The sequence below is a fragment of the Alexandromys fortis genome, unplaced genomic scaffold (genome assembly GCF_014885135.2).
Source record: "Alexandromys fortis isolate MF-2015 unplaced genomic scaffold, M_Fortis_MF-2015_v1.1 scaffold_14, whole genome shotgun sequence".
In the NCBI taxonomy this organism is placed as follows: Eukaryota; Metazoa; Chordata; class Mammalia; order Rodentia; family Cricetidae; genus Alexandromys; species Alexandromys fortis.
In genome coordinates this window covers 4,959,289-4,982,454 of record NW_026067910.1, presented here as the reverse complement: position 1 = coordinate 4,982,454, position 23,166 = coordinate 4,959,289, and the positions used below count along the sequence as shown (strand labels likewise).

Below are 23,166 nucleotides of genomic sequence, written 5' to 3'. Positions count from 1 at the left end.
GGGAATCTAAGTCAGTACTTAATATGGACAAGCTGAAATAGATGCCTTACCTCCAAAATAAATGAGAAGAATATAAAATAAGGTTTCAATTACTCTGTCTATAAACCTAACTCTAAAGTTAATGACCCAATAATTATGTTTTTCCTTATTGCATGTTCGATAACACTGAATTTTAAATGCATACCAACAGATCACATACAGATCATTAACTTTATGTAAATGAACTTAAATACAGAATAGTATGAAAGAGCTCAATATATGTGAATAGTGAATGAATGGAATACAATTTTTATCCACAAATGCTTTTAACCATATGATCACAGTCTATGAAAATCAAAACCAGTGTAAATGTTAAAAGGATTTTACTTCCTCTGTAATATATTTCGAAAAGAAGTTACCTAAGAAAAACATGCACTGAATTTGCGTTTATGGACAAGATCCAAGATGAATGCCATGATTGTAAGAAAGCCACAGAGTCCCTGAAGAGGAGGCACAAGCTGGGGAATGGGGCACACAGGAGGTGTAGCAGGCACTGAGGCTGGGATGACCACCTCTGTTAGAGGTCAACAGGAGGCTGAGCAGGTTGAAAATATTGCAATTATGAGCTGTAAAGTCTAATCCCCAAGTAAATCCAGAAAATTATATAAGCCTGGAGATGTCAAGAATTCAATCTACACAATAACACTTTAAATTCCAAAGGGCCTTCAAATACCATATTATTATTACCTTATTAAGCCATAAAACTATATACCGTGATGTCCCAGGAATGGGGAGGGAAGGTCAGGCATAGCAAAGAGCTCCCCTTCCTACTGGAAGAGAGAACTCTCACCCACAGAGTGAGGATGTACTGCAGTTCCTAAAACCTTTCTCCTTCCCCAGCCATTTTATTTAACATGATCTAAATATACATTCCTGGTTTACCCCACCCCACATATAGCAAGGAAAATAAGCACCAATAGTAACAGGAATAATTAACACCCCCTCTTAATAAACTCAACCTCACAAATATACATGCCATGTGTATTTTCTTCTTTGGAATGATTATAGGATGGAGATTGTGGCCTCTCCATCCCTAGCACTCACTGGCATCTGGATATCTTGATACACTGCCTCTATGTTACAAAGTATATTTCATTTGCTGAATGTTAATAAACTTCTGGGTTCATGAGGGAACTCCAGTCACAAAAAACAAAAAAAAAAAACCCTATATACCATGGATATTTCTGATTATAAATTTAAATGTTGATACAGCACTTAAGCCATGTTATGCAATGCTAAATATGAATTTGTAAATATTACACAGAAAGTTAAGTAATATTTAATTTAAGCAAACACTTGGTAATCACAAGACATAAAATACACCAAGTCTCTTCAGATTCACACCAGACAATCTGTTAGAGGAGTAATGGCAGGCAGCAACAAGAGCCAATACTTGAAATTAAAATAAGCTTAGCAAATACTATCCTATTAATGCTTCAATCTGTACAGAAAAGGAACAGGACCTAAGAGGAACCCCTCTCCGGACTTCATCAGCTTCCACTGCACAATTCTCTTCTAACACACCATTCTTTCAACCGATTTCTCAGTGGGCACTGATTTCCTCAGAATGTTCTCCATATTGCAGCCACAGGGTTTTTTAAAAAAAAATCAAACACCCATCTAATTGGGCCACTCTTGTAAATAAACTCCTTTATACCCAGCCTGATAGTGTTTTTTCTAAAGACCAGTCTTTTTTAACAGGCCCAACATAACTATTCCTTGTAGCTCAAACCATCTGGGCTGCAGTGTACAAGGCCCACAGGCTTTCTGTCATGTCTTCCTGTATGGAGGCATTCACTGAGGAAAGACACCAGAGGGAACAATGGTTTAACAATGTGCCAATTCTCAACTGTTTGGAAGTGGGACAGGAAAGGACACTGAACAGTAGGTAAAACCCTGTAGTCTAAATCCTGAGTCTCTGTCTAAGTCAAACACCTTTTAAGTGTCTTCAGCTCTACGGTAAAGAGCTGGGTCAAGAGACTCTCCAGTCTGATCCCCAGACTCTTCCCCCACTTATTTTACATGCAGACGCCACACCACAGGCTCTTCATTAGTCTCTAGTCTGATTTGTCAGATCAACAATTTCCACTTGTCCCTTTTCATTTCTGTATCAGCACAACTCATTTAGACTCTTCTGGAAAATAACTATTTCTCTGGAGTCTAGATACTCATGACAGCTCTCCTTTGGTTCACCTTGGTTAATGGCAGCAGGGATATGCTCTCCACTCTTCAAACATAACAGTGTTTTGAAAGCTCCACTTCAGACTCAACTTATTACCGACTAAAGGAGCCTTGACTAGAGTGTTCTGTTAACACTGGCACAGAAATAATTTAGAAGACTCTAATCCTAAAAAATGCAGTCAACCCAGTGTCTACTTGACTTCCTGTTACACATAGTGGAAAGAAGCATAAATCAGAACATTAAAACAGCTGAAAAACTGCAGTGATGGAAAGAGGTTTAAGTTATTAATTATAGAAAAGTTCTTCATTTAAAATTGTGTGGAATTTGCTAATAATATCATCTACACCTCCAAATTGTGAACCAAATGTATAATTACCCTAAATATTCTGCCAGGTAAAATATACTTCTGAGGACTTTCTTGACTTAATGTCCACTGTATTTATCCATGGTTAACACACCTGTCCTAAAGAAAGCAAAATCTGAGAAATGTAAAAAGTCAGCTAAAGGCCCAAAAGTCAAGTCAAGTTCAAGAAGTAGAGTCGCTTCTTGGCACTGAGATACTCAGTGTCCTTCAGTTACAGAAAGCACGAATTGGCTCTTTAGTGGGAACTGTAACTAAAACACCCAGGTCATGTACTATATGTTTACTGAATGTATTTCATTGGCTACATCCCTATTTTTTCCCACTTTTATTTACCTTTGATTTAACTTAACAATAATTGTTAATGAAGCAAATCACTCAAAATATAGTTTTAAAAGAGTCAGTGCACTTAAGTAAATTTCAGTATTAAATATCACTTTGTCCATCTTATTTTCTATAAGCCAAAAAGGAAACCAAACATGTCTCAGCAATTCAACTTAGTTACTGCTTAGTTTAGCACACCAACTTCTTAGTTGCCAGTTACTTCTTCCCAGCCAAAAGCCAACGTGCTGAAAAAGATGCAACATAAACTGGTGTACTTTACTTGTTAATATGGCCACAGACAGGAAATGAAAGCAAAGATTCACAACAATAGTCCAAGACAATGCAAGGTGGAGCTGGATTAGTGTGAAAATACATGGTAAATATAATTATAGGAACGTTGTTTATTATTGTACTTAAATGCTATTAAAGAAGGTAATATTTGAATGGCATGTGTATCAAATAGCAACAAAACATGCTATTTTTTTTAGCTTTTTGGTTTAAAAATTTTTTAAAAATATGATGATAGTGGGCATAGATTATATTTGTTCTCAGACAATACTCACATGGTAAAGACTGGCGTATGCCAAAGTATCCTGCCTCTGCCTCAATTCATCCAAGTGCCCTCCTAAAAGCCAACTTTTTCCCTTAGTTTCTGTCCTCTGAGATACAACTGTATGTATATTACATGAGCTATAATATATATGCTAACATGTATGTATAGTATTTCAGCATATGAGATGTGACAGCCTGAATATACCAGCTGCATAGTGGGTACTCAAATCTCCATGTGTTCTGAGGCTTACACACTACAAATTTACACACTCACCCCCAAAGAGTAAACAGCCAACATACCTTGATGGATTGCACAATTTTTATTTGATTAATTTTTAATTACATTCTAGAGTCAAATTTTAAGATTCTCTAGGTTCACTTATCATGTTCCAGGGATTTCCACTGCCTCATATTCTTCCCCAAAGACTCTTGATATGAAATACAGACGGTCCCCCAATCAGTACTAACTACAACTGTAACTGACAAGGCGGGGCACAGTGCGCCAAGTATCTGTGATATGAGAGGGAAATGGAGACGAATGTTCCTGTTCTCTGCTGCTCTCAGGGACAGGAAAGGGAGGACCAAGTCTGCCCTGACACTCAGCAGAGGGGCTTGACTTCATACCAAATTAAAACAACTATTAAACGTGGACTGGGAGTATACCTTAGTGATGGAGTGTTTGCCTAGTGTACTGAAGCCCTAGGCTCAGTGCTTGCCACAGCAGAACAAGGCAACTGACTGACTGACTGACTGACTGACTGACTGACTGATAGACAGACAGAGCAACAAAAATAACCAAACGCAAAGCCCTGGGAAGGTGTATGGTACTTTCAAATATCATCACACACATGTTAAAAAAAAGTTAAGCTACAAAAAAATTACATGTGATTGGTCAACAATTTTAAACTCAGCCATAAAATTACTGTTAAGCATAAAGTAGTATCCTATAAAAGAATAATTGCTAAAAGCAAAAAAAAATAATCTTTGCATTTCAATGAGATGATGCAAATTTTGTATTTAGATAGCTGGAACTCAATGATAACTCTACAATATTGACAGTAAAAGACACAGCACAGTAGATAAACAGATAATAGAAGAGAGCTGAAGCAAGAATGATCTCAGTAGCGGGACTTCTAATAAACTAGCAGGGCCCATGTTATAATCTTCAATGAATATACAGCTTGTGACTGTCCTGAAACAGTGATGTAACAAGCTCTGTGTTAAGAGATAAGAACAGAGGAAGTCCTGTTTTGAAAATCAGCATTTCTATTTTTCCATTAATTTAATGTCACTAATTTTTCTTTTAGAATTTCACAGTGAAGAATACCTAACTTGGGCTGGGTGATGTTGGAAAATTAAATATTCCACCCTAGCTCACCTTTCCAGTCAAAAGCATTTGGCTACATTAGTAGTCAGTGGTTATTATTTGTCCTGTAGAATACAGCATTTTGTAGAGCATGAAATTTCAAAGAGCAAGAGGAATGTTTTATATATTATAAAATTTATAATCCAGTGCAATGCTTCACATGTGAATAATCATATCTTTCCTGGTGTATTAAATTTAACAAGCACCTTGCCAGCCAAATCTGTCCATGGCATACTCACTGACCCTGAGACAACTTCAGCGTTACTTTCTAGGTGAGCTCTTTTCCTCTGCACCTCTCCACTAGCAGTAAATCCAGCAGCGTTAACAAAAAGTGGCACAGAGTATAGTTCATGTCATTTCCAGGTTTCATACTCCTAGCACACATTTTGGCTGTTACATGGAGAAAGAGCTTTAAGTCATTGGAGGACAATGTCTCTAGTTCACCATTCTTGTGTACAGTCCTAAGAAATGTACAGTTGTTCCAAGTTCTGGTTGTAGACTACAAATAAAATCCTAAGAACCTAGTCACTACCTTATTGGAAGTCAAGGGTAATATAAATACACACAAATATTTGAGTTCTACATTTAGAGTCTTATTTAGGTAATATAGAAAACCAGGACAAACAAGTTCAATAAATAAACAAATGAATATATTTAGCACCTTGGTATCTACAAAGAAAAGCTGATGTTCTTAAAGTTCACATGCTAACATTACAAAAATGTACTTGCTTTTTATATATTGTTATAAAAAGGATTGTAGTTACATAAGACCAAGTATTTAAATGAAAAATGGCTGATTTAACTAATATATGACCATTACGTATTATTGTCATAATGATGATATGCACCTGGCCATGAATGCAAAAGTCATGGCAAAAAAAAATCCTAATAATAAAAACCAAACCAAATAAAACAAAAACCCTCCTAATCTCTGCTTTCATTTTTAGACAAACTGCAAAAGGACTTGAGACAGTTCACACAGACCTCCACTTTACAGGTTACAAGAGCGCAACTAACTATAGCAGGTTAGAGTCTGGTAGAGAAAACCTTCAACCAGGCACCATAATGGCAGCTGCCTCAACTGGTGACATTTAGGTGAAACAATTGGTTTTGTCTTTTTTATTTGATTATAGTGAAACAAATTTCTATAGTGAATTTTATTGAGTAACTGAATTCCTAAGATTATCCATAAAATAATCAGTTGTCTTAAAAATATTATATACCAAACACCAAAATAAGCAGCACAATGCTAAACTATCAGCAAGAAAGACTGATGAAAGTTCACCTCATGATTTTTCAACTCCATGATGGTGTGCAGGCAAAGGCATTGAGTAGAAACTGCAACTTGAATTTTTACATTTCCCTGTGCTACATTTCCCTGGGCCAGGGATGTATGATTCGGTGCTGTCTTATGATGCTGGGTCAAGCCAGGGAGCAGCAGTTTACAGTCAGGCAAGAATAGGAGGGACTACTACGTATTATACGTTGATGCTATGCTGTCTGGTAGGCCAACTATATGAAATGTATTTGTGGGGGGTGGCAGATGGCTCAGTAGCTAAAAGCATATTTGCTGCTGTGAGACCACACGTGAATAATGCGGTGGCGCACAAGCAGTCCCGTCACTCCAGAGAGCTGCTCAGAAGCTCACAGACCAGCGAGACAGAACCCACCTCAGCAAGGAGGAAGATGGAACCAACTCAGGCAAGGTAGCTTCAACAATCATGGCACATGTATGCCTACACACACTTTTAATGATAAAACTGTAAAACACACTTAGGCTTTGTTGCAAGGAGGCTGCTTATCCCTAAAATAATCACACAGAAACTAAATTAATTAAACTACTGCTTGACCCATTAGCTCTGTCTTCTTATGGCTAACTCTTACATATTAATTTAACCCATTTCTATTAATCTGTGTATCACCAGGAGTATATATACTGACTGATCTACTGGTTAAATGCCCTACAACATTTTATTTCATTGATTATTATTATTATTATTATTTGTTTTTTTAGATAGGGTTTCTCTATATAACAGGTCTGGTTGTACTGAAACTTGCTTTGTAGACCATGCTGATCTCGAACTAATAGAGATCCATCTCTGCCTCCTGAGTGCTGGGATTAAAGGTGTGTGCCACTATTGTCTGGCCATGCTAAAGCATTTTAATTGTAGATTTCTTTTCAGTTTAAATAAAGTATAAGAAAGCTGAGAATCTGCCAGGCATGGTGGTGCACATCTTTAATCCCAGCACTTGGGAGGCAGAGGCAATGCTAGCCTGGTTTATAGAGTGAGTTCCATGACAGCCAGGGCTATAAGAGAACCCCTGGCTCAAAAAGTAATCAAAAAACAAAAGAGCAAACGAAAACAAAAAATAAAGCCAAGAATGATATTGAATATAACTTGTAGACAACTCTTTTAATAAGGTAAATTACAGTATTGGCTAAAAGCTGGTATGGCACATTACCTAGGATTTTAGTGGGGAAAGACGCTTCCGCACAAACATACTTTTGCTGGATAACAGGTAACCTCGGGGCTCTGTTACTGCTATCAAGAACATGTGAATGGAGTCATAAAACCCGGGTGCTCCCAGGAGACGTGGGAACAGTTTTAGAGCTCTTACATCAGCACTGTCATCAAAAGCGTGCCTGCCTAAGGAGCACTCACAGCCCTGCTTCCCCAGTTTACACACGGACAGTAGTAGCTACCGGTCTCTGGGTCTGCTGGAGGTCTGCATTGCTAATGACTATTTTCAGTGACTCTGAATGTGATTCTTTTTTTTTTTTTTTTTGTTTTTCGAGACAGGGTTTCTCTGTGGTTTTGGAGCCTGTCCTAGAACTAGCTCTTGTAGACCAGGCTGGTCTCGAACTCACAGAGATCCGCCTGCTTCTGCCTCCCGAGTGCTGGGATTAAAGGCATGCGCCACCACCGCCCGGCTTCTGAATGTGATTCTTAAGTTGTTCATCTACTCAATACTCACTTCCAAACCAATAATATCTCCCGCCTTTAAAGGTCAGGCATTTCCCACAGACAAGGAGTTGAGCCGGGAAGGATCAAATGCTGTTGGTAATCTAAGTTTACTGCACCAAGAAACTCAATGGCTCAGTGTCCCGAGGAATCGAGATTAAGGATGGACCAAAAAAAAAAAAATAAATGGGAAGTGAAGTACAGCCATGTCTAAAAAGTTATTTGTTAATCTTTAATGGCAGTTAGGTTTCTAAGATGTTGAAAGAAATTCCTTTACATACCGAAGACCGAGCTCCGTTCTTTGTGTACATGTGTGTGTTCATGTGCTTGTGAAGTCAGAGGCCCATGGCGGCTGCTTTTCTCAATCTCTTTTCTCTGAGAGAGCATCTCTCACTGACCCTGGTGCTTGCCATTTTGGTTAGTCTGACTAGCTGGCAAGCCCCAGGGATCTTCACCACTCCTTAGCACCGGGAAAACAGACCACAGCAGGCTTAAGTGGGTGCTGGGAGTCTCACCGCAGGCCCTGTATGAGCCATCTCTGTGGTCCCTGAATCCCTTCCTTTCCTTTCCTTGTTTTTGTTTCTTTGTCTGATTCTATTTTAGCTCCCAGCCTCCACCAAGTCTCTTACATCAAATTTCATATCATAATTAGCAGATCATTAATTATCATTGGAAAATTGAACACTGAAACTGTAACCTGGTGGCCAAGAGAGCAATCCGAGGGGCTCCTTCACATAACAGTTGTTATTTGTTTGTTTATATGTGAAAACTGCTTTTGGAAGCGGTTATGGACACTTATAATTCCACTATGTTAAGGTCTGACATCGTTGGACAGTACAAAGCAGCACTGTGCAAATGACTCCACCTCTGAATGTCTACAAATATGAGAGAAACTGCCCACACCTTGTAAATGCTGAAATCTGGTCTAAAGCTCTTAGTTGCTCTCCAGGAGCATCCCGCCAGCACCATTCCTCAGTTCTGTACTTGTGGAGGACAGTGCTCCAATGAGCAATGGGCAGTCATCTTTGAGTCCCACTCATAAGAATGACGACAAGACACCATTCCATGGCCTGGAAGGCGGGTTCCCACTGACAAAGCCAGAGCAGAGCCTGTAAGTGGCTGTGTTGGGTGTAAGCTCTGGGAGACTTGTGTCTATAGTAGAAGGCGCTGGGGCTGTCTGTCGAGTGGAATGCAGCAGAAAGTTAAAGAACTGGCAAATGTCCGAGAAAACCAATCCTACCATTTTTCACATCTCATTTTGCATTTTAAGGTATTTTATCAGTAAAATTAAGACAAAGCAAGATTAGGACAACACACTGTTTACTGTTTCTCATTCTTCTTGGTATCAAAAGGGTTGAGTTATTCTGACTTTCAAGGGGCTAGAGATAATTGATAGAATGTTTAGCAAGATCATTAGGGTAAGGTCATAATTATTAACAATCAGTACATCACTGTGACATACAAATTTTATTTTCTTTGCTCTTTTTCTCTATGTAGGAATTACCTTTAAAATGCAAAGTAAAACAAGTAGATGTTCATGGATTTTCCAGTGAGGAAATCAGATACGAGAAGACTAGGTGACTCTCAGAGTTAGTAATGGGCCAGAGGTTACAGGAGATTTCATCTACAGCAGTGGTTCTCAACCTTCTGGCTGCAGCCTCTTAACACAGTTCCTCATTTTGACGTGACCCACAACCATAAAATTATCCACTGCTACTTCACAACTTCAATTTTGCTCCTGCTATGAATTATTGTAATGCAAATATGCAGGATATCTGACATGAGACCCCTGGGAAAGGTTGAGAACCACTGACTTACAGTCACCCACATTCAAGGGCAGAGGTCTGTTACCCAGGCAACAAGGCTGCTTGATTAAAAGCTAAAGAGTCACCATACTAGCATTAATGACATAAAAAAGTCTCTGAAATGGCTTTGTTCATATTTTAAGTTCAACAATTATTTGAGTCTCCAGGGTGGATTTCTTGGTCTGTTTTGCCATGCAATGTCTACAGGCATCACGTACCAACAGATAGATACTTTATAGCTTATGGAAAGTCATGCATTTTTCCCCCCCCGTAGGCCATGACTACAGAGTTGTTCTGAAGCATAATACATACAGGGATACGAAGAGTTAATTAAAGGCCACACTATGACTTCTACAACACTGTAACTCTAACTTATTTCTCCTCACAAGTTGGCAGGCACTGAGGAGAATTTGTGTGGCTGTGAAGCCACTGGGTAGACGGAGGATCTGAGGTGAGGGGCCAGAAAGCTCTACATTTTTAACTCAATCAAGTTGCCATGGAAAGAAGGTGATGCCATTAAGTGCCAGGTATAAAAACCGTAAGCTTACCATAAATAGCGAAGCAATTTCTGTGTAACAGAAAATAAAATAAACATAAAGCCTTTGTCTAAACTTCTGAAGTGACTCTGTGTCTTTTGACCTGACCCGAAGTTGCAGGAGATTTTCATAAACACCTGTTTTTCTGCATGAGCATCTCTTTCCAAGCCCTCAGAAGCTATCTAACCACAAAACCACATTAGACTGTTTACACAAACAGATCATGCCTAGCTTTTGACTCTGTCAAAGCACCAACAAATGTCCCTTCATATTTTTCTAAGGAGGAATGAGGCATGGCACGGTGGCGCTGGAAGCTGTGGGTCCTAGAGAGGGCCCTAACTGAACTTTTGGATGAATTTACCACTTTCACTGAAAAAAAAAAAAGATGAAGTAAGAGAGGTAGAGGGACAACAGTATCCTGATGAGTAAGAATATGAGGCCCAAGCTGAGTCACTAGCCCTTTCCCTCAGTGGGCCCTGTCACCGCAGTGCTCCCTTTAGAAAGCAAACCCATAGAAGAGGAACAGGGAAGCTAGTTTTCCCACCTAATGAACGGAACACCCCCTCCCCAGAACTTTGCTCCCCATGAGCTTCACAGCTTGTAGTTTATAAAAGAATTAAAATGTTTCTAATCAAAATGCTATATCCCTTAAAAGAAAGCTTTACGCATCAAGGGAACCTCCCAAGCAAACACAAAAATACATCACAGAGGGGAGAGATACATGGAAGGAAGCTCTTATCAAAGGCCCAGGTTTACATCCCTAAGCATAAGAAGAGTGTGCCAGAGATACGGCTCTTAAGTGCATGCATCTTAGCTTTATGCAAAGATGCTCTCCCTGTAAGATGTATGCAGATCAACTCGGTCCAACTGCCATTTTTATCTCTAAGGTGGGTCTAAACCTAAAGAGTCAATAATAAAATTACAAATGCATTCTGTTTGTAAGGCTATGAGGAAGCAGAAATAATACTTGAGGGAATATGTAAAGTGATCTAGTGTTGATGGAAGGGAATTTGATGATATCGGAGATTGCATTTCTGCGTTTACCTTCTTTCTGACCCATGGATCCAAGTTTTAAGAGTCTCTTCCAAAGATATTAGACTATATATCTATACCTATACCTATACCTATACCTATACCTATACCTATACCTATACCTATACCTATACCTATACCTATACCTATACCTATATCTATATCTATATCTATAAAGTTGCTCACTGTAGAATATTTGTTTTAGCAGAAAAATATAGAAGAACATGATAATAAGCTGGACAGTGGCGAAAAACACACTGGTTCATCTATATAGTGGAGTACGATGAAGCTGCAAAAATGGAGCCAAGATCATCTCTGCATATATAGGGTTTTCATGATGATCAGTTACATTAAAAAAATAAGGTGGAAAGTGCAATGGCATTTATCTAAGGAAAAGAGAAAAAAAACAGGAACAAATTATTTATAAGAGGACAAAGAAGCTTTTTAAAAGGCCCACAGAGATGGTTCACTTGATAAAGATTTGCCTCTCATACATGAGGACCTGAGTTGGGATCCCCAGTATCCTCATAAAAAAGTCTAGTGGGGAGAGACTGGTCTATGATTCCCGAGCACACGTGTGTGTGTGTGTGTGTGTGTGTGTGTGTGTGTTGGACAGAAACAGGCAAGTCACTGAGGCTTAATTGCCTGAGCTAACCTTAGTAGGCTAAAAGACCTCGACTCAAAAAAATAAGATGGAGTAGCAGAAGATGACATTTGCTGTGAACTTCTGACCTCTGCATGCACACATGGGTGAGAGTGCGCGCACACACAGATGCACACACACACACACACACACACACACACACACACACACACACTTACTAGGTGGTTACATGGGCCCCAGAGGCTGGAATGCCTGTAACAGTCTTTGTTTTACATATCTGAGCTTGGAAGCCAGCAGCATGTACCTGAGCTGGCTCATCTAGGCCCCTCTACATTAGGATGCTGAGAAAAAAGCTCACTACTTTACATGCTGGTGAATCCAATTTCCTTTTTCTTTTTTCTCTCTATATAAACAGGATAAAAAGTTGGGAAAGATATTTTTTCCTTCATACAAATATCTTGGCTGATGTAATAAATGACGAAGCATAAAAGTTACATACATACCAGCATTTTAAACCTATAATGAAATAATGAACCAGGGTAATCATCCATATCTAATAATACCAGAGAAAATGATCAACCGAGGGCTTTCAATAGAGACACCAGACTACTCTTCCTAAAGCAGCAAAGTGTTCTCGACAAAGAAGAGTTCTGTTTGTGAATGCATTTATCTCAAAACTGTCATATCGACACTCTAAATCTAATGTGGAACCAGCGGAGGCAGATGGCAGGTAGGTGCACAGGATAGATGACCCAGCTTTTCAACAAATAAACTTCTAGTGGGAAACAAGAGATGGGGTAAGCAACCTATTAGTCAATGGCACCTTATGAACACTATTGGAACAAACAGTAAACCAAGCTCTAAAAATTACATGAGAATATGTATATTTACACATGTCTATAACACATATATATGTATATATTCACACATATACGTATACATATGTCTCTACATGTACATATTTTACCTAAGAGGGAAACTGGGGAAACATGAACAGGTACTAAAGTGATTGACATTATTGAGAAACAACTAATTTTTAAGATATGAAATTTTTAAAAAAATTTTGTTTTCTGTAGACATCTATTAAGATATGAATAGATGAATTAGCATCATACATGTGACTTGTTTCAAAATTTGTAGTGGAAGGGATGGGTGGAAAGGAGACTGAGTGACAGTGAGTTAAGACTAGGTGATGGGCCGTTCCCTGCTTATAGGTAAGATCAAATTTTTCTATAATAAAGCTTAAAATATGAGCACAAATAACAAAAACTTAGGTATCTAACATTAGAAAGATTTTGAAAATGCTATTAGACTATATATTCCATCTTAGAGTATATCAAGGCCACGTTGAGGGCTTTTGCCACCTTAATAGACCCCAAACACCAAACAATCTGTGTCATAGCCCGCAGGACTGAGCAGTGGGAAGAAGCTGAGAACCACTGTGCAAACACTTCACGCACAGGAATGTGCATTATCCACAGGGTGTTGGCCCAAGTGTCTTAAATGTCTAGTGTCTAAGAGACACTCAAGAAATATTTGGTGAATGAGTGACTGACCCAAGGTATGTAATGGCAGCTAACTGTACATGTGCAAAAACAGCAAGTCATATTTGATATTGAAACCTCTAGGCTCACTGGCCCGAGAGGGCAGGGCCCCATTTCAAGTAGAATGGATTTCCTTCATAAAGCCACAGACCAGTCAGTCCGAACACCTACGAGTAAACACCCAGAATAAAAATAGTTTTATACACACGACTAGGTGTGGGTGTGGCCAGCAAACACTCTGATTCTACAATCTGTTTTGGACAAGGCAGTACTTAGAATGTGACTAACAAAGCAAACGGTTGGCAGAGCCCGTGTGCTGAAATAAGCACAGTATTTGCCAAAAGGGCTGAAGAGCCAGTCTGCCAGTAACACACACTCCTCAAAGCTGGGGAACAGACGGAGACACTCACACGTGTTCACACAACCACCCAGCATGAACCCTATTTCTACTTTTCTCAAATATGAAATGGGTTCTGACTATAGGGGGCAGTAGGAGGGGATTAGAAGTCTCTTGGTCTAATATGTTTCACTGTGTTGCTGAAAAGCCAGATGGGTATAAATGCTGAGGAAGCAGTTCTGAAAATATCAGCAGAAGCCACAGCTGGACAAACTGCACAGGGGCAGATTTCGGCGTCTACAGCTGAGAAATACTCTGCTGAGTGTTCACAGGAATGAGACCCAAGCAGATAAAGCCTCAGGAGCAAGCATACGCACAGGTGTAGATGTGACCACACACACACACACACACACACACACACAATTACTAAGAATGCCTTTCTACAGTCTTCCTTCCAGCACTGAGGAGCAGGTATGTTCCTCCTAGTTCAGAATGGTCTCTACTGAGCATGTGCAAAGGAGGCTGGCTTGACCTGTCACTTGCCCTTTGTAGTCTCTCAGATGCAGTGCAGCTTGTATTACTAAAAGAGCTGGTTTTTATATCATTTACACTAGAATAACTACTCTCTGGGTCTCCTGATAATCTAAACTAATTTTTTTAAAAAGCCATATTTAAAACCAAGTATGGTGTTATACTTCTGTTTTCCCAGTACTTGTGAGGCTGAGACAGGAGGACTGCTGTGACTTAAGAGGTATCTGGGCTATACACAAGGATCAGGCTAGCTAGGGCTTTATCCTAGGACCCTGACAAACAAAAACAAAACTTCTAAAAGTGGTATTTAATATATATATATACCTGAGCGTTACACAGAAATATACATAATAATATAGTTTAAATTCTTTTTTACTTATTTATTTGTATGTGTGTGTGCCTGAGTGGATGTATGTGCATTTCATACATACAGTAGCAGTACAGGTGAGAAGACGGGGTCAGATCCCCGGGAACTTGAGTCATCATGTGGGTGTTGGGAACCAGACCCATTCTTCTGGAAGGCAGTGAGAAATCTTAAGCACTGAGCCCTCTCTCCAGTATCTCAATAACATAGACTGTTAAATGTGGCAGCAAGCAAAACATTTAAAAGATGGGAGAGGAAAAAGGAATTACGCATTTGTATTTCAACAACTGCACAAGAATTTGTTCAAACACACACAGGAAAGGACCTGCAAGAGGAAAAGCAATATGAAAAGAACACATTTTTATTTCATCAACAGCCAGTATTCTAGTTACTGGTCAATCCTGAGCCCACAGTGCTCTAGTGCTAGCTAGATGAATCCATGCTGTGCGCCAAACCTGCTCCAAGCCTGCTCACCGGCACAACTCATTTGTCTCAGAACGAAATGATGACATTAAACGGCAGGCGAAGCTTGGTCTCTCAACTCCTTACTATTACATTCCTCCAGATCCTGAAAGCTGATAATAAGGTCTCTAAGGTTGTAAAAGAGAAAACCACCGACTGGAACTGACGGTGATAATGTTTATTTCTCTGGGAGAAAAATATTTCTCATCTGGATGCTTCAAGATCCCTGTAGCATCAGTCAATCTTATTTTTAAAAAGCAAAGCCTGAGGATATTTTCCCTTTGAAATGAAATAGCAATCTGATGTAAATAAACATATCATAGGGTTATCAAGTTAGCAGGCTTCTCAACTATAAGGTATAATAAAAAGTTAAGGAGGAAAATCTAAATCCACTTATTGACTTTTGTGTTGTTATGAACAAAAAATTTAAACTGTTCAGCGAAGTTAAACAGCTAACTGCACAAGTTCAAGATGTCTTGCACTTGTCTCAAAATTTAAAAATATTTAATATGAAAATATGAAATATTTAATGCTATCTTTCCCCTATGTTAGCCTCTAAAAGCTTGCTCTAAAATTCTGATATGCAAAATAATGTACCTACATTTTCACTGTTTTTCCCTTTAGTTTAAGCTCTCAAAATTAGCAAAAATTTGGGTCAGATACTTCTATGAAACTTTTTTTCTAATAACTGACGGATTAACATGATGACTTAAATTCATATTCTACCTAAAATAACTCTCGTAATTTTCTACCAAATATTTTCAATCAAATAATACAAGAATGTACTTTTTAAAAATAAGGGCAAATCATCATTCCATCATTAACCCACACTGGAGTTAGAACTCCTAAAATGAAATATAGAAAAAAAGGACACAGCTAAAGCTATTAATATATATTGAAGACAAAGACTTTATTTTTTAATAAGAAAACAAGGAAAAGAGAACCCAGCGTGATTTTGTGTGCCTGCCCAATAGGACTTTCCACTGTAATTAGTGTTTACCACCCCTGAGGGGTGGAGCTTAAACAGCGTAACCTCATGCAGTAAGAGGATAAAACAGTATAAATACCCCAGGGCAGCTGTGGGAGGGCATCATCCACTGCTCACCGGGCAGAGGAAGCCAGGGAAGCTGCCCACACATCGCCAGGAACTCCCAGCACCAGGTAAGTCTGGACCGAGGATCACTGGAAGACATCCCGGTCAGGTAACTTAGAAACAAACTTCAGTCAGTTATAGACATCTTTGTATGTGTGCATGATTTTAAAAAGTGGCTTTCTACCAAGGCACCCAGACAGGTTCATTTGTAGTTACCTTTTTAAGATATTCTTCATAAAAACGACTGTACAAATTTGCCTTAATATGAATTTCAATGTATCTTGAAATTTCTAGTTATTTCAGGTTATATCATTGTTTAATTGTTTAATATAGTCATCTAGTAATGAGATTATTTGGGGAGGGTCATTTTATTTGTAAAGCAGTATTTGAATGAAACTTCTCAAAACTAATAAGACATATATTCATATAATAAAAAATTACCTATTATTCTATGGAATATATTCAAGATATGAAAGGTCAGCCATAAAAAAACGAGATAACTATATAATGAATCAATTTGTAGAGCATCACAAAAATAAAACAGATAAGTCATGAGGCTACATGTAATTATTCTCTTCTGTTTTTCAGAATTCATCTGAAACTATGCTGCCACAAATAGCCTTTCTGCTGGTCATGTTCCTAACCTCGGTTCATGGAGTGTTTTATGCCGAGAGATACCAAACACCCACAGGCATAAAGGGCCCGCTTCCCAACACCAAGACACAGTACTTCATCCCATACGCCATAAAGAGTAAAGGTAAAGTCAGCTGCACATTCTGCTCTACTAACCAGAGGGCTTGTGTTGTCAAATATTGATGATGTACTCCTTAACAAAATACTTTCCAATCTGTTCTTATTCTATTTTCAATTCTTGGTTGAAATGATGTGTGTAAAGAAGAGGTCTGTACGGGAATATAATATTCCTGGAGAAGGTGGTAGAAGAGAAAGACACATTTGAGGAATACCAAAGACTATGGAGCTGGATTTTTTTTCCTTTCAAATGATGGTTTCATACAATTTACCATTTACCCAGAATCTAGAAAAATCAATCCAATAAAATTAAGTTAATTTAAACTAAAAACAATTTCATAGACTAGGAATTTTATGTATCTAGTTACTTAAACATTTGCTTCAAAAACCCAAGGCTGCAGATATTAAAGAAAACTGGTATCAAATAAAACCAGACAGCCCTCAATAAACCTAATAGGCAAAGGAAGTAGTAATTCTCATGATCATTTATATATTCATATATAGTACACTGGTTAAATGTACAGACATAACTAACTGCCAAGGGCAGCTGTGAAGTTTGCCGAGTGTGTATGTCTGGCTATTACCATATCCATGCACTGCCTCCTCTTCTACTTCTCCATGGGGATAGCCTGAGACATTTTATCTTTCCTCTGGAATCTAATGCTCACCTGTCTAGCTGTGTTACTATGAAGGGTGCCAAGACAGTCCATGTGAAATAACATGAGATCGTCAAAGAAGGGCAACAATCCAGTCGTGTCTTTGCTAATTCCACCTAACAGACTCAGATACGGTGACCGCTGACTGACAATACAAACTCTCCTGATTCCACTTCCCACAGTATTTTTTGCCTTATTCATATGTTTTGTTCTGCATAGAGCAAAATGTGTGTTGTAATCTTTAAGTGGTACAGTTTTAGAAAGATATGTTGAAAAAACTGAATGTTTAAGAATGTTTTTTAAAAGCATTAAATATTTCATGAAGGCAGCTTAATGTTTAAAAAATATTAGATACTCTTTTTTTTATAAACTTGAATTTTTATGGTTTTATTACCATGAAGAGTAGAACCCTCCAGTGAGATGCTTCAGAGACTCCACAGATGAGTGGTTCGAGATACATGCCCTGGCAAATATCTCAGTGGGTTCAGGAATGGATGGTAAGGGCAGAGAAGGGAGTGGGGCTCTGCAACTTGTTTCTTTTTATAGTGAAAAGATCCGAGAGATACTCTGGACTGTCCATAACACCTATCAACTGAGGAAAAGATAAAAGCTGGAAGGAAAGACTAGAAGCCAAACTTACTCCACCTTAAGGCAGTGAGCGTAGTTTGGAGTGCCAACAGGCAGAAACGAGCGTGGCACTTTGACCAAAGTCAGATCTTTTAGTATACTACTAATATTCTAAAAAGTGTTGGATTAAAACGAGAACATACCACTGCTAGAAGGTTAGACGTGCTTCTGTCTTCACTCCTGAGACATGCAGAACACACGGAAATATCTTCTTAACACACACAAAGTGGAGAAGCTGTGTTTTAATTAGTAAACCTACCCTGGTCTCTTTCTGATAATGAATAGAAATCCCGCCCACTTCCAGGCATCAGGGTCCTATAAGGAACACAGAGGCTGACAGGGAGAACAGTCCAAGCACACTAATTGTGCTGGAGGGAAGCGACTCCGCCAGCAGTGCAGCCTGCTGACCCTTAACCTTCACAGAAGGGAGCAGCTATTCTTGAGGGACAGTGCACCCTGATCTTCCTTTTGTAGACTAGGAGCTGATAACTAGCCTCCCAAATATGCACAGAAGCCAGACTCTTTCTTGCACTGAGAGGTTTAGGATCCTAAGAGCACCAGTCCAGGCTACAAAGGTCACTGGAGGGCAAGCTTCCAGCAGAGTCTGATGCTACCCCTTCCAGTAAGATGTGTTCCTCTCTTTGTTTTAACAGTAAAACATTTCCATAATTCTATGACAATTATTTTTTGCATAAACATGGATGCTGAAGTAAATTCTGCATTTGAAAACAAAGCTATTTTACTCTAAGCCATTAAAAATTCCTTATTTACTAATCAATTCTATTTTGTGTGTCAAAGTTTATACATACATATCATGGATGTATACCAAAGTAGATATCAGGAGTTATCTTTGAGAATATTAGTAACTACTGTTGGTTGACTACTCTTTAAGTGCCAGATATTTAATAAGAGATATTTTTTAAAAATTAATGTACTTGCATACAAACAACTATTGGCTAAAGGGAATATTCTTAAAAATGTTATTAAAATAATTTACAATTGTGAATAAATATCCCCTAGTCTACATTTTGACTTTTCAAACCATTAATCTTAAACATTTATCATATTAAAAGTTAGCTAAAAATTATAGGTACATAGTTATGAGTTTATTAGCTCAGTGGTAGAGCATTCGCCAAGCATGTGTAAGGTCCTGGTTTTGAGATCTAGGACTAATACACACACACACACACACACATATACACACACACATACACACACACAATAAACAGATTATAGTTAAACATTATTTTACAGTTTTGAGGTATCTACTCTCACATCTGCTAACGTAGCATTACTATGAACTGCTTTCCAACAATATACAAATATAAAGGCTTCTGAAAACTTATTAAATAATTTAAATGAAAATTGTACAAGTATTTAATTAATACATCTGCAATTTTACTGTTGTCTTTACTAGTTATATATAACTTCTCTGAGAAAAACCACTTTGTGCGACATTTACAATGACTGTCAGCACATAGGATCAAGCATGGTTTTCATGGCACATAGTAATGCTTACACCTCAGGCTAAATCCCACCTCTGAGTGGCTTCTTAAAGCAACTTTATCCCCGAGGCTTTAGGTTTCACCCCCATGTCTGGTCCAAGAGCATGTCCTGTCACAGGCACTGAATAAGGGTTACTGAAGATGTTTGGCATAGCAGGAAATTGTTTTGGTTAGACGAATCCACAGCATTGAGGTTAAGAACATTTATTGTATCTTTATCATCATTTTGAAGTGATTCTATGTGCCTCATCAATGCATTATGCCTAGTCCTGTCATTCTTTACTTCAATTTTAACTCAGTGAAGGAGAAGAAAAGCCCAAGTATACACTGAGGCTGTGAAACAAGAGTCTAAATCTAAGCAGTTCGGTAGGACACACTGATCAGCTTTAAGTCTCTTATCGATACCTTAGAAAATCACCTGCTTGAGGCTAGACTGCGTAACTCTTTTTTTTCTCTCCTTCCCTTCCTGACTACATGATCTTAAGACAAATGTCATCAACTCTCTTCCATGCGATGTTTACACTAAAGGGATTCCAGTTTGTTTTCATTGCCTCATTAGGATGACTCTACAGTCATGGTAGCTGTGGCTTTGTGAAACCACCTTCTCCAGAAGTTTCTGAACAAATATAACACATATACCATCCAATCCCATTGAAGACGATTGTGTGGAAGATTTACCTGGAATGCAGGGACTACCACACTCTGCCCTTACTGTGCTTTGAGAATCTCCGGTTGCTTCTATGCTGCTTATATTGAGTGGTATGTTGGTGTGTCTTATAGGAATCCCGGTAAGAGGAGATCAAGGTGTTCCTGGTCCACCAGGCCCAGCTGGACCCCGAGGACACCCAGGTCCCTCAGGACCTCCAGGAAAGCCAGGTTATGGAAGCCCCGGGCTCCAAGGAGAGCCAGGGTTGCCAGGACCACCAGGAATATCAGCCACTGGGAAGCCAGGCCTGCCAGGTGTGCCGGGCAAACCAGGGGAGAGAGGACCACATGGACACAAGGGAGATATTGGACCAGCTGGCTTACCAGGCCCTCGGGGCCCTCCAGGACCACCTGGAATCCCCGGTCCAGCTGGAATTTCTGTGTCAGGAAAACCTGGACAGCAGGGACCTACAGGTGCCCCAGGACCCAGGGGCTTTCCTGGAGAAAAGGGGGCACGAGGAGCCCCTGGTGTGAATGGACAGAAAGGGGAAACAGGATATGGTGCTCCTGGCCGTCCAGGTGAGAGGGGTCTTCCAGGCCCTCAGGGTCCCGTTGGACCCCCTGGCCCTCCTGGAATTGGAAGAAGAGGTGAAAATGGTATTCCAGGACAGCCAGGCATCAAAGGTGATCGGGGTTTCCCTGGAGAAAGGGGACCATCAGGTCCACCAGGTCCCCAAGGTCCTCCTGGGAAACAAGGACAGGAAGGTATTGGGAAGCCAGGAGCTGCTGGAGCCCCGGGTCAGCCAGGTATCCCAGGAGAAAAAGGTCACCCAGGAGCTCCAGGAATAGCTGGACCTCCAGGAGCTCCAGGCTTTGGAAAGCCAGGCTTGCCAGGATTGAGAGGACAAAGGGGACCTGTTGGTCTTCCTGGGGCCCCAGGAGCCAAAGGTGAACAAGGGCCAGCGGGTCATCCTGGGGAGGTGGGTTTGACTGGATCTCCTGGGAATATGGGACCCCAAGGACCTAAAGGAATCCCAGGGAACCATGGTATCCCAGGTGCTAAAGGTGAGACAGGTCCAGTTGGGCCTGTAGGACCACCTGGGGCTAGAGGAGCAAGGGGTCCCCCTGGGGTAGATGGAAAAACAGGGTACCCTGGGGAGCCAGGTCTGAATGGTCCTAAGGGCAACCCAGGGTTACCGGGCCCAAAAGGCGATCCTGGAGAGGGAGGACCCCCTGGTCTCCAAGGTCCTATTGGCCCTGCAGGACCTAAGGGCGTGCCTGGAAACAATGGTGAGGCAGGTCCAAGAGGTGAACCTGGAAGACCAGGTGGCAGGGGCCCCATTGGGCCACCAGGTATCCCAGGATTCCCTGGGGCTAAGGGTGTCCCTGGAAACCCAGGTCCTCCTGGCCCAGCTGGCATAGCAACTAAGGGCCTCAGTGGGCCCACTGGTCCTCCAGGTCCCCCTGGTCCAAAAGGACACAGTGGAGAGCCTGGTCTCCCAGGTCCCCCAGGTCCCCCAGGACCCCCTGGCCAAGGAGTCATGCCTGATGGCTTCATAAAGGCAGGCCAAAGGCCTCTTGTCAGTGCTAACCAGGGAGTAACAGGAATGCCTGTGTCTGCTTTTACTGTTGTCCTCTCCAAAGCTTACCCAGCAGTAGGTGCCCCCATCCCATTTGATGAGATTTTGTACAACAGGCAGCAGCATTATGACCCAAGAACTGGAATCTTTACCTGTAAGATCCCAGGAATATACTACTTCTCCTACCACGTGCACGTGAAGGGGACTCACGTTTGGGTAGGGCTGTATAAGAACGGCACCCCTACAATGTACACATACGACGAGTACAGCAAGGGCTACCTGGACCAGGCTTCAGGGAGTGCAATCATGGAGCTCACAGAAAACGACCAGGTGTGGCTCCAGCTGCCCAATGCAGAGTCAAACGGCCTCTACTCCTCTGAATATGTCCACTCCTCCTTCTCAGGATTTCTAGTGGCTCCCATGTGAGCACGCAATACCAAGCTCTTCTAAACGCTCTGCTTGGAAAGGCTTTTCCCCAACTTCATCGTGCCCACCCTGGAGATGCATGTGGAGGTCGGCTAAAAGTAACGTGAGCACCTTAAATCTTCTAAAATGCACTCCGAGGCCACATTTCCTCTGTAACGTGAGCACCAAAGGTGACTATGTGAGGCCTCTCCTGAGCACCCAGCAGTCGTAAAGCCCTGGGGGGTTTCTGTGAATTCCCTTAATATTTATTTAAAAAACTATCACAAAAACAGAAATAAGGTTCTAACTCACCATACATTTCATTTCAGAAATGCAGCATTTCTTTTTTAAAAAGCCTGTTTTTAATAATTAACATGAAAATGTCTAAGAAACATGCAGCAAGTATCACATAATTTTGTATTATTTAAATACTTGAATATTCAAATTTAAAAGACACTGTATACCCTAGGATATTTCTGATGGTGCATCACTCTATGGCTCATGTAGCCCCTTTCATCAAGATAAATTAAAATACACAGGTGCATACACACTGGTTCAAGCTCTTATGAGAAACCAAAATACTGTATTAAAATTACTTTGAATTACAAGGTGCTTTGTCACAAATCTTTTCAAGCTTTCCTGCAACTAAAGAAAGTCCACATACCTGGTGCAACTTGGAAGCAGGTGTCTGACCTAGTCTTAAGTTTGTCACACAGTGTGAACACTCTGAATTAATTCTGCTGCGTCTTTGTAATAGGATGTTATGGGCTTACAGAACATTAGCACAGACTGCCTTCCATCCCAGTGAAAGTAAAGTTAACATTAAAGATTTCAAAATCAGATAGAAACGAAAAGACATTATTTATTTATGCTCTGTACTGTATTTTTATATTACTGTTTAAA

General features: G+C 40.1%; 2 protein-coding genes across 3 annotated transcripts in view; one reads left to right on the top strand and one right to left on the bottom strand.

Annotated features, from left to right (window-relative positions):
* Positions 1–23,166, bottom strand: part of Nt5dc1 (5'-nucleotidase domain containing 1) — a 94,099-nt gene that overhangs the window by 55,269 nt on the left and 15,664 nt on the right. The window lies entirely within an intron of this gene.
* On the top strand, positions 16,523–22,394 carry Col10a1 (collagen type X alpha 1 chain). The gene is made up of 2 exons (XM_050137983.1): positions 16,523–16,852; positions 20,414–22,394. The coding sequence occupies exons 1-2, from the start codon at positions 16,699–16,701 to the stop codon at positions 22,282–22,284; spliced, it is 2,025 nt and encodes a 674-aa protein (XP_049993940.1). The 5' UTR covers positions 16,523–16,698; the 3' UTR covers positions 22,285–22,394.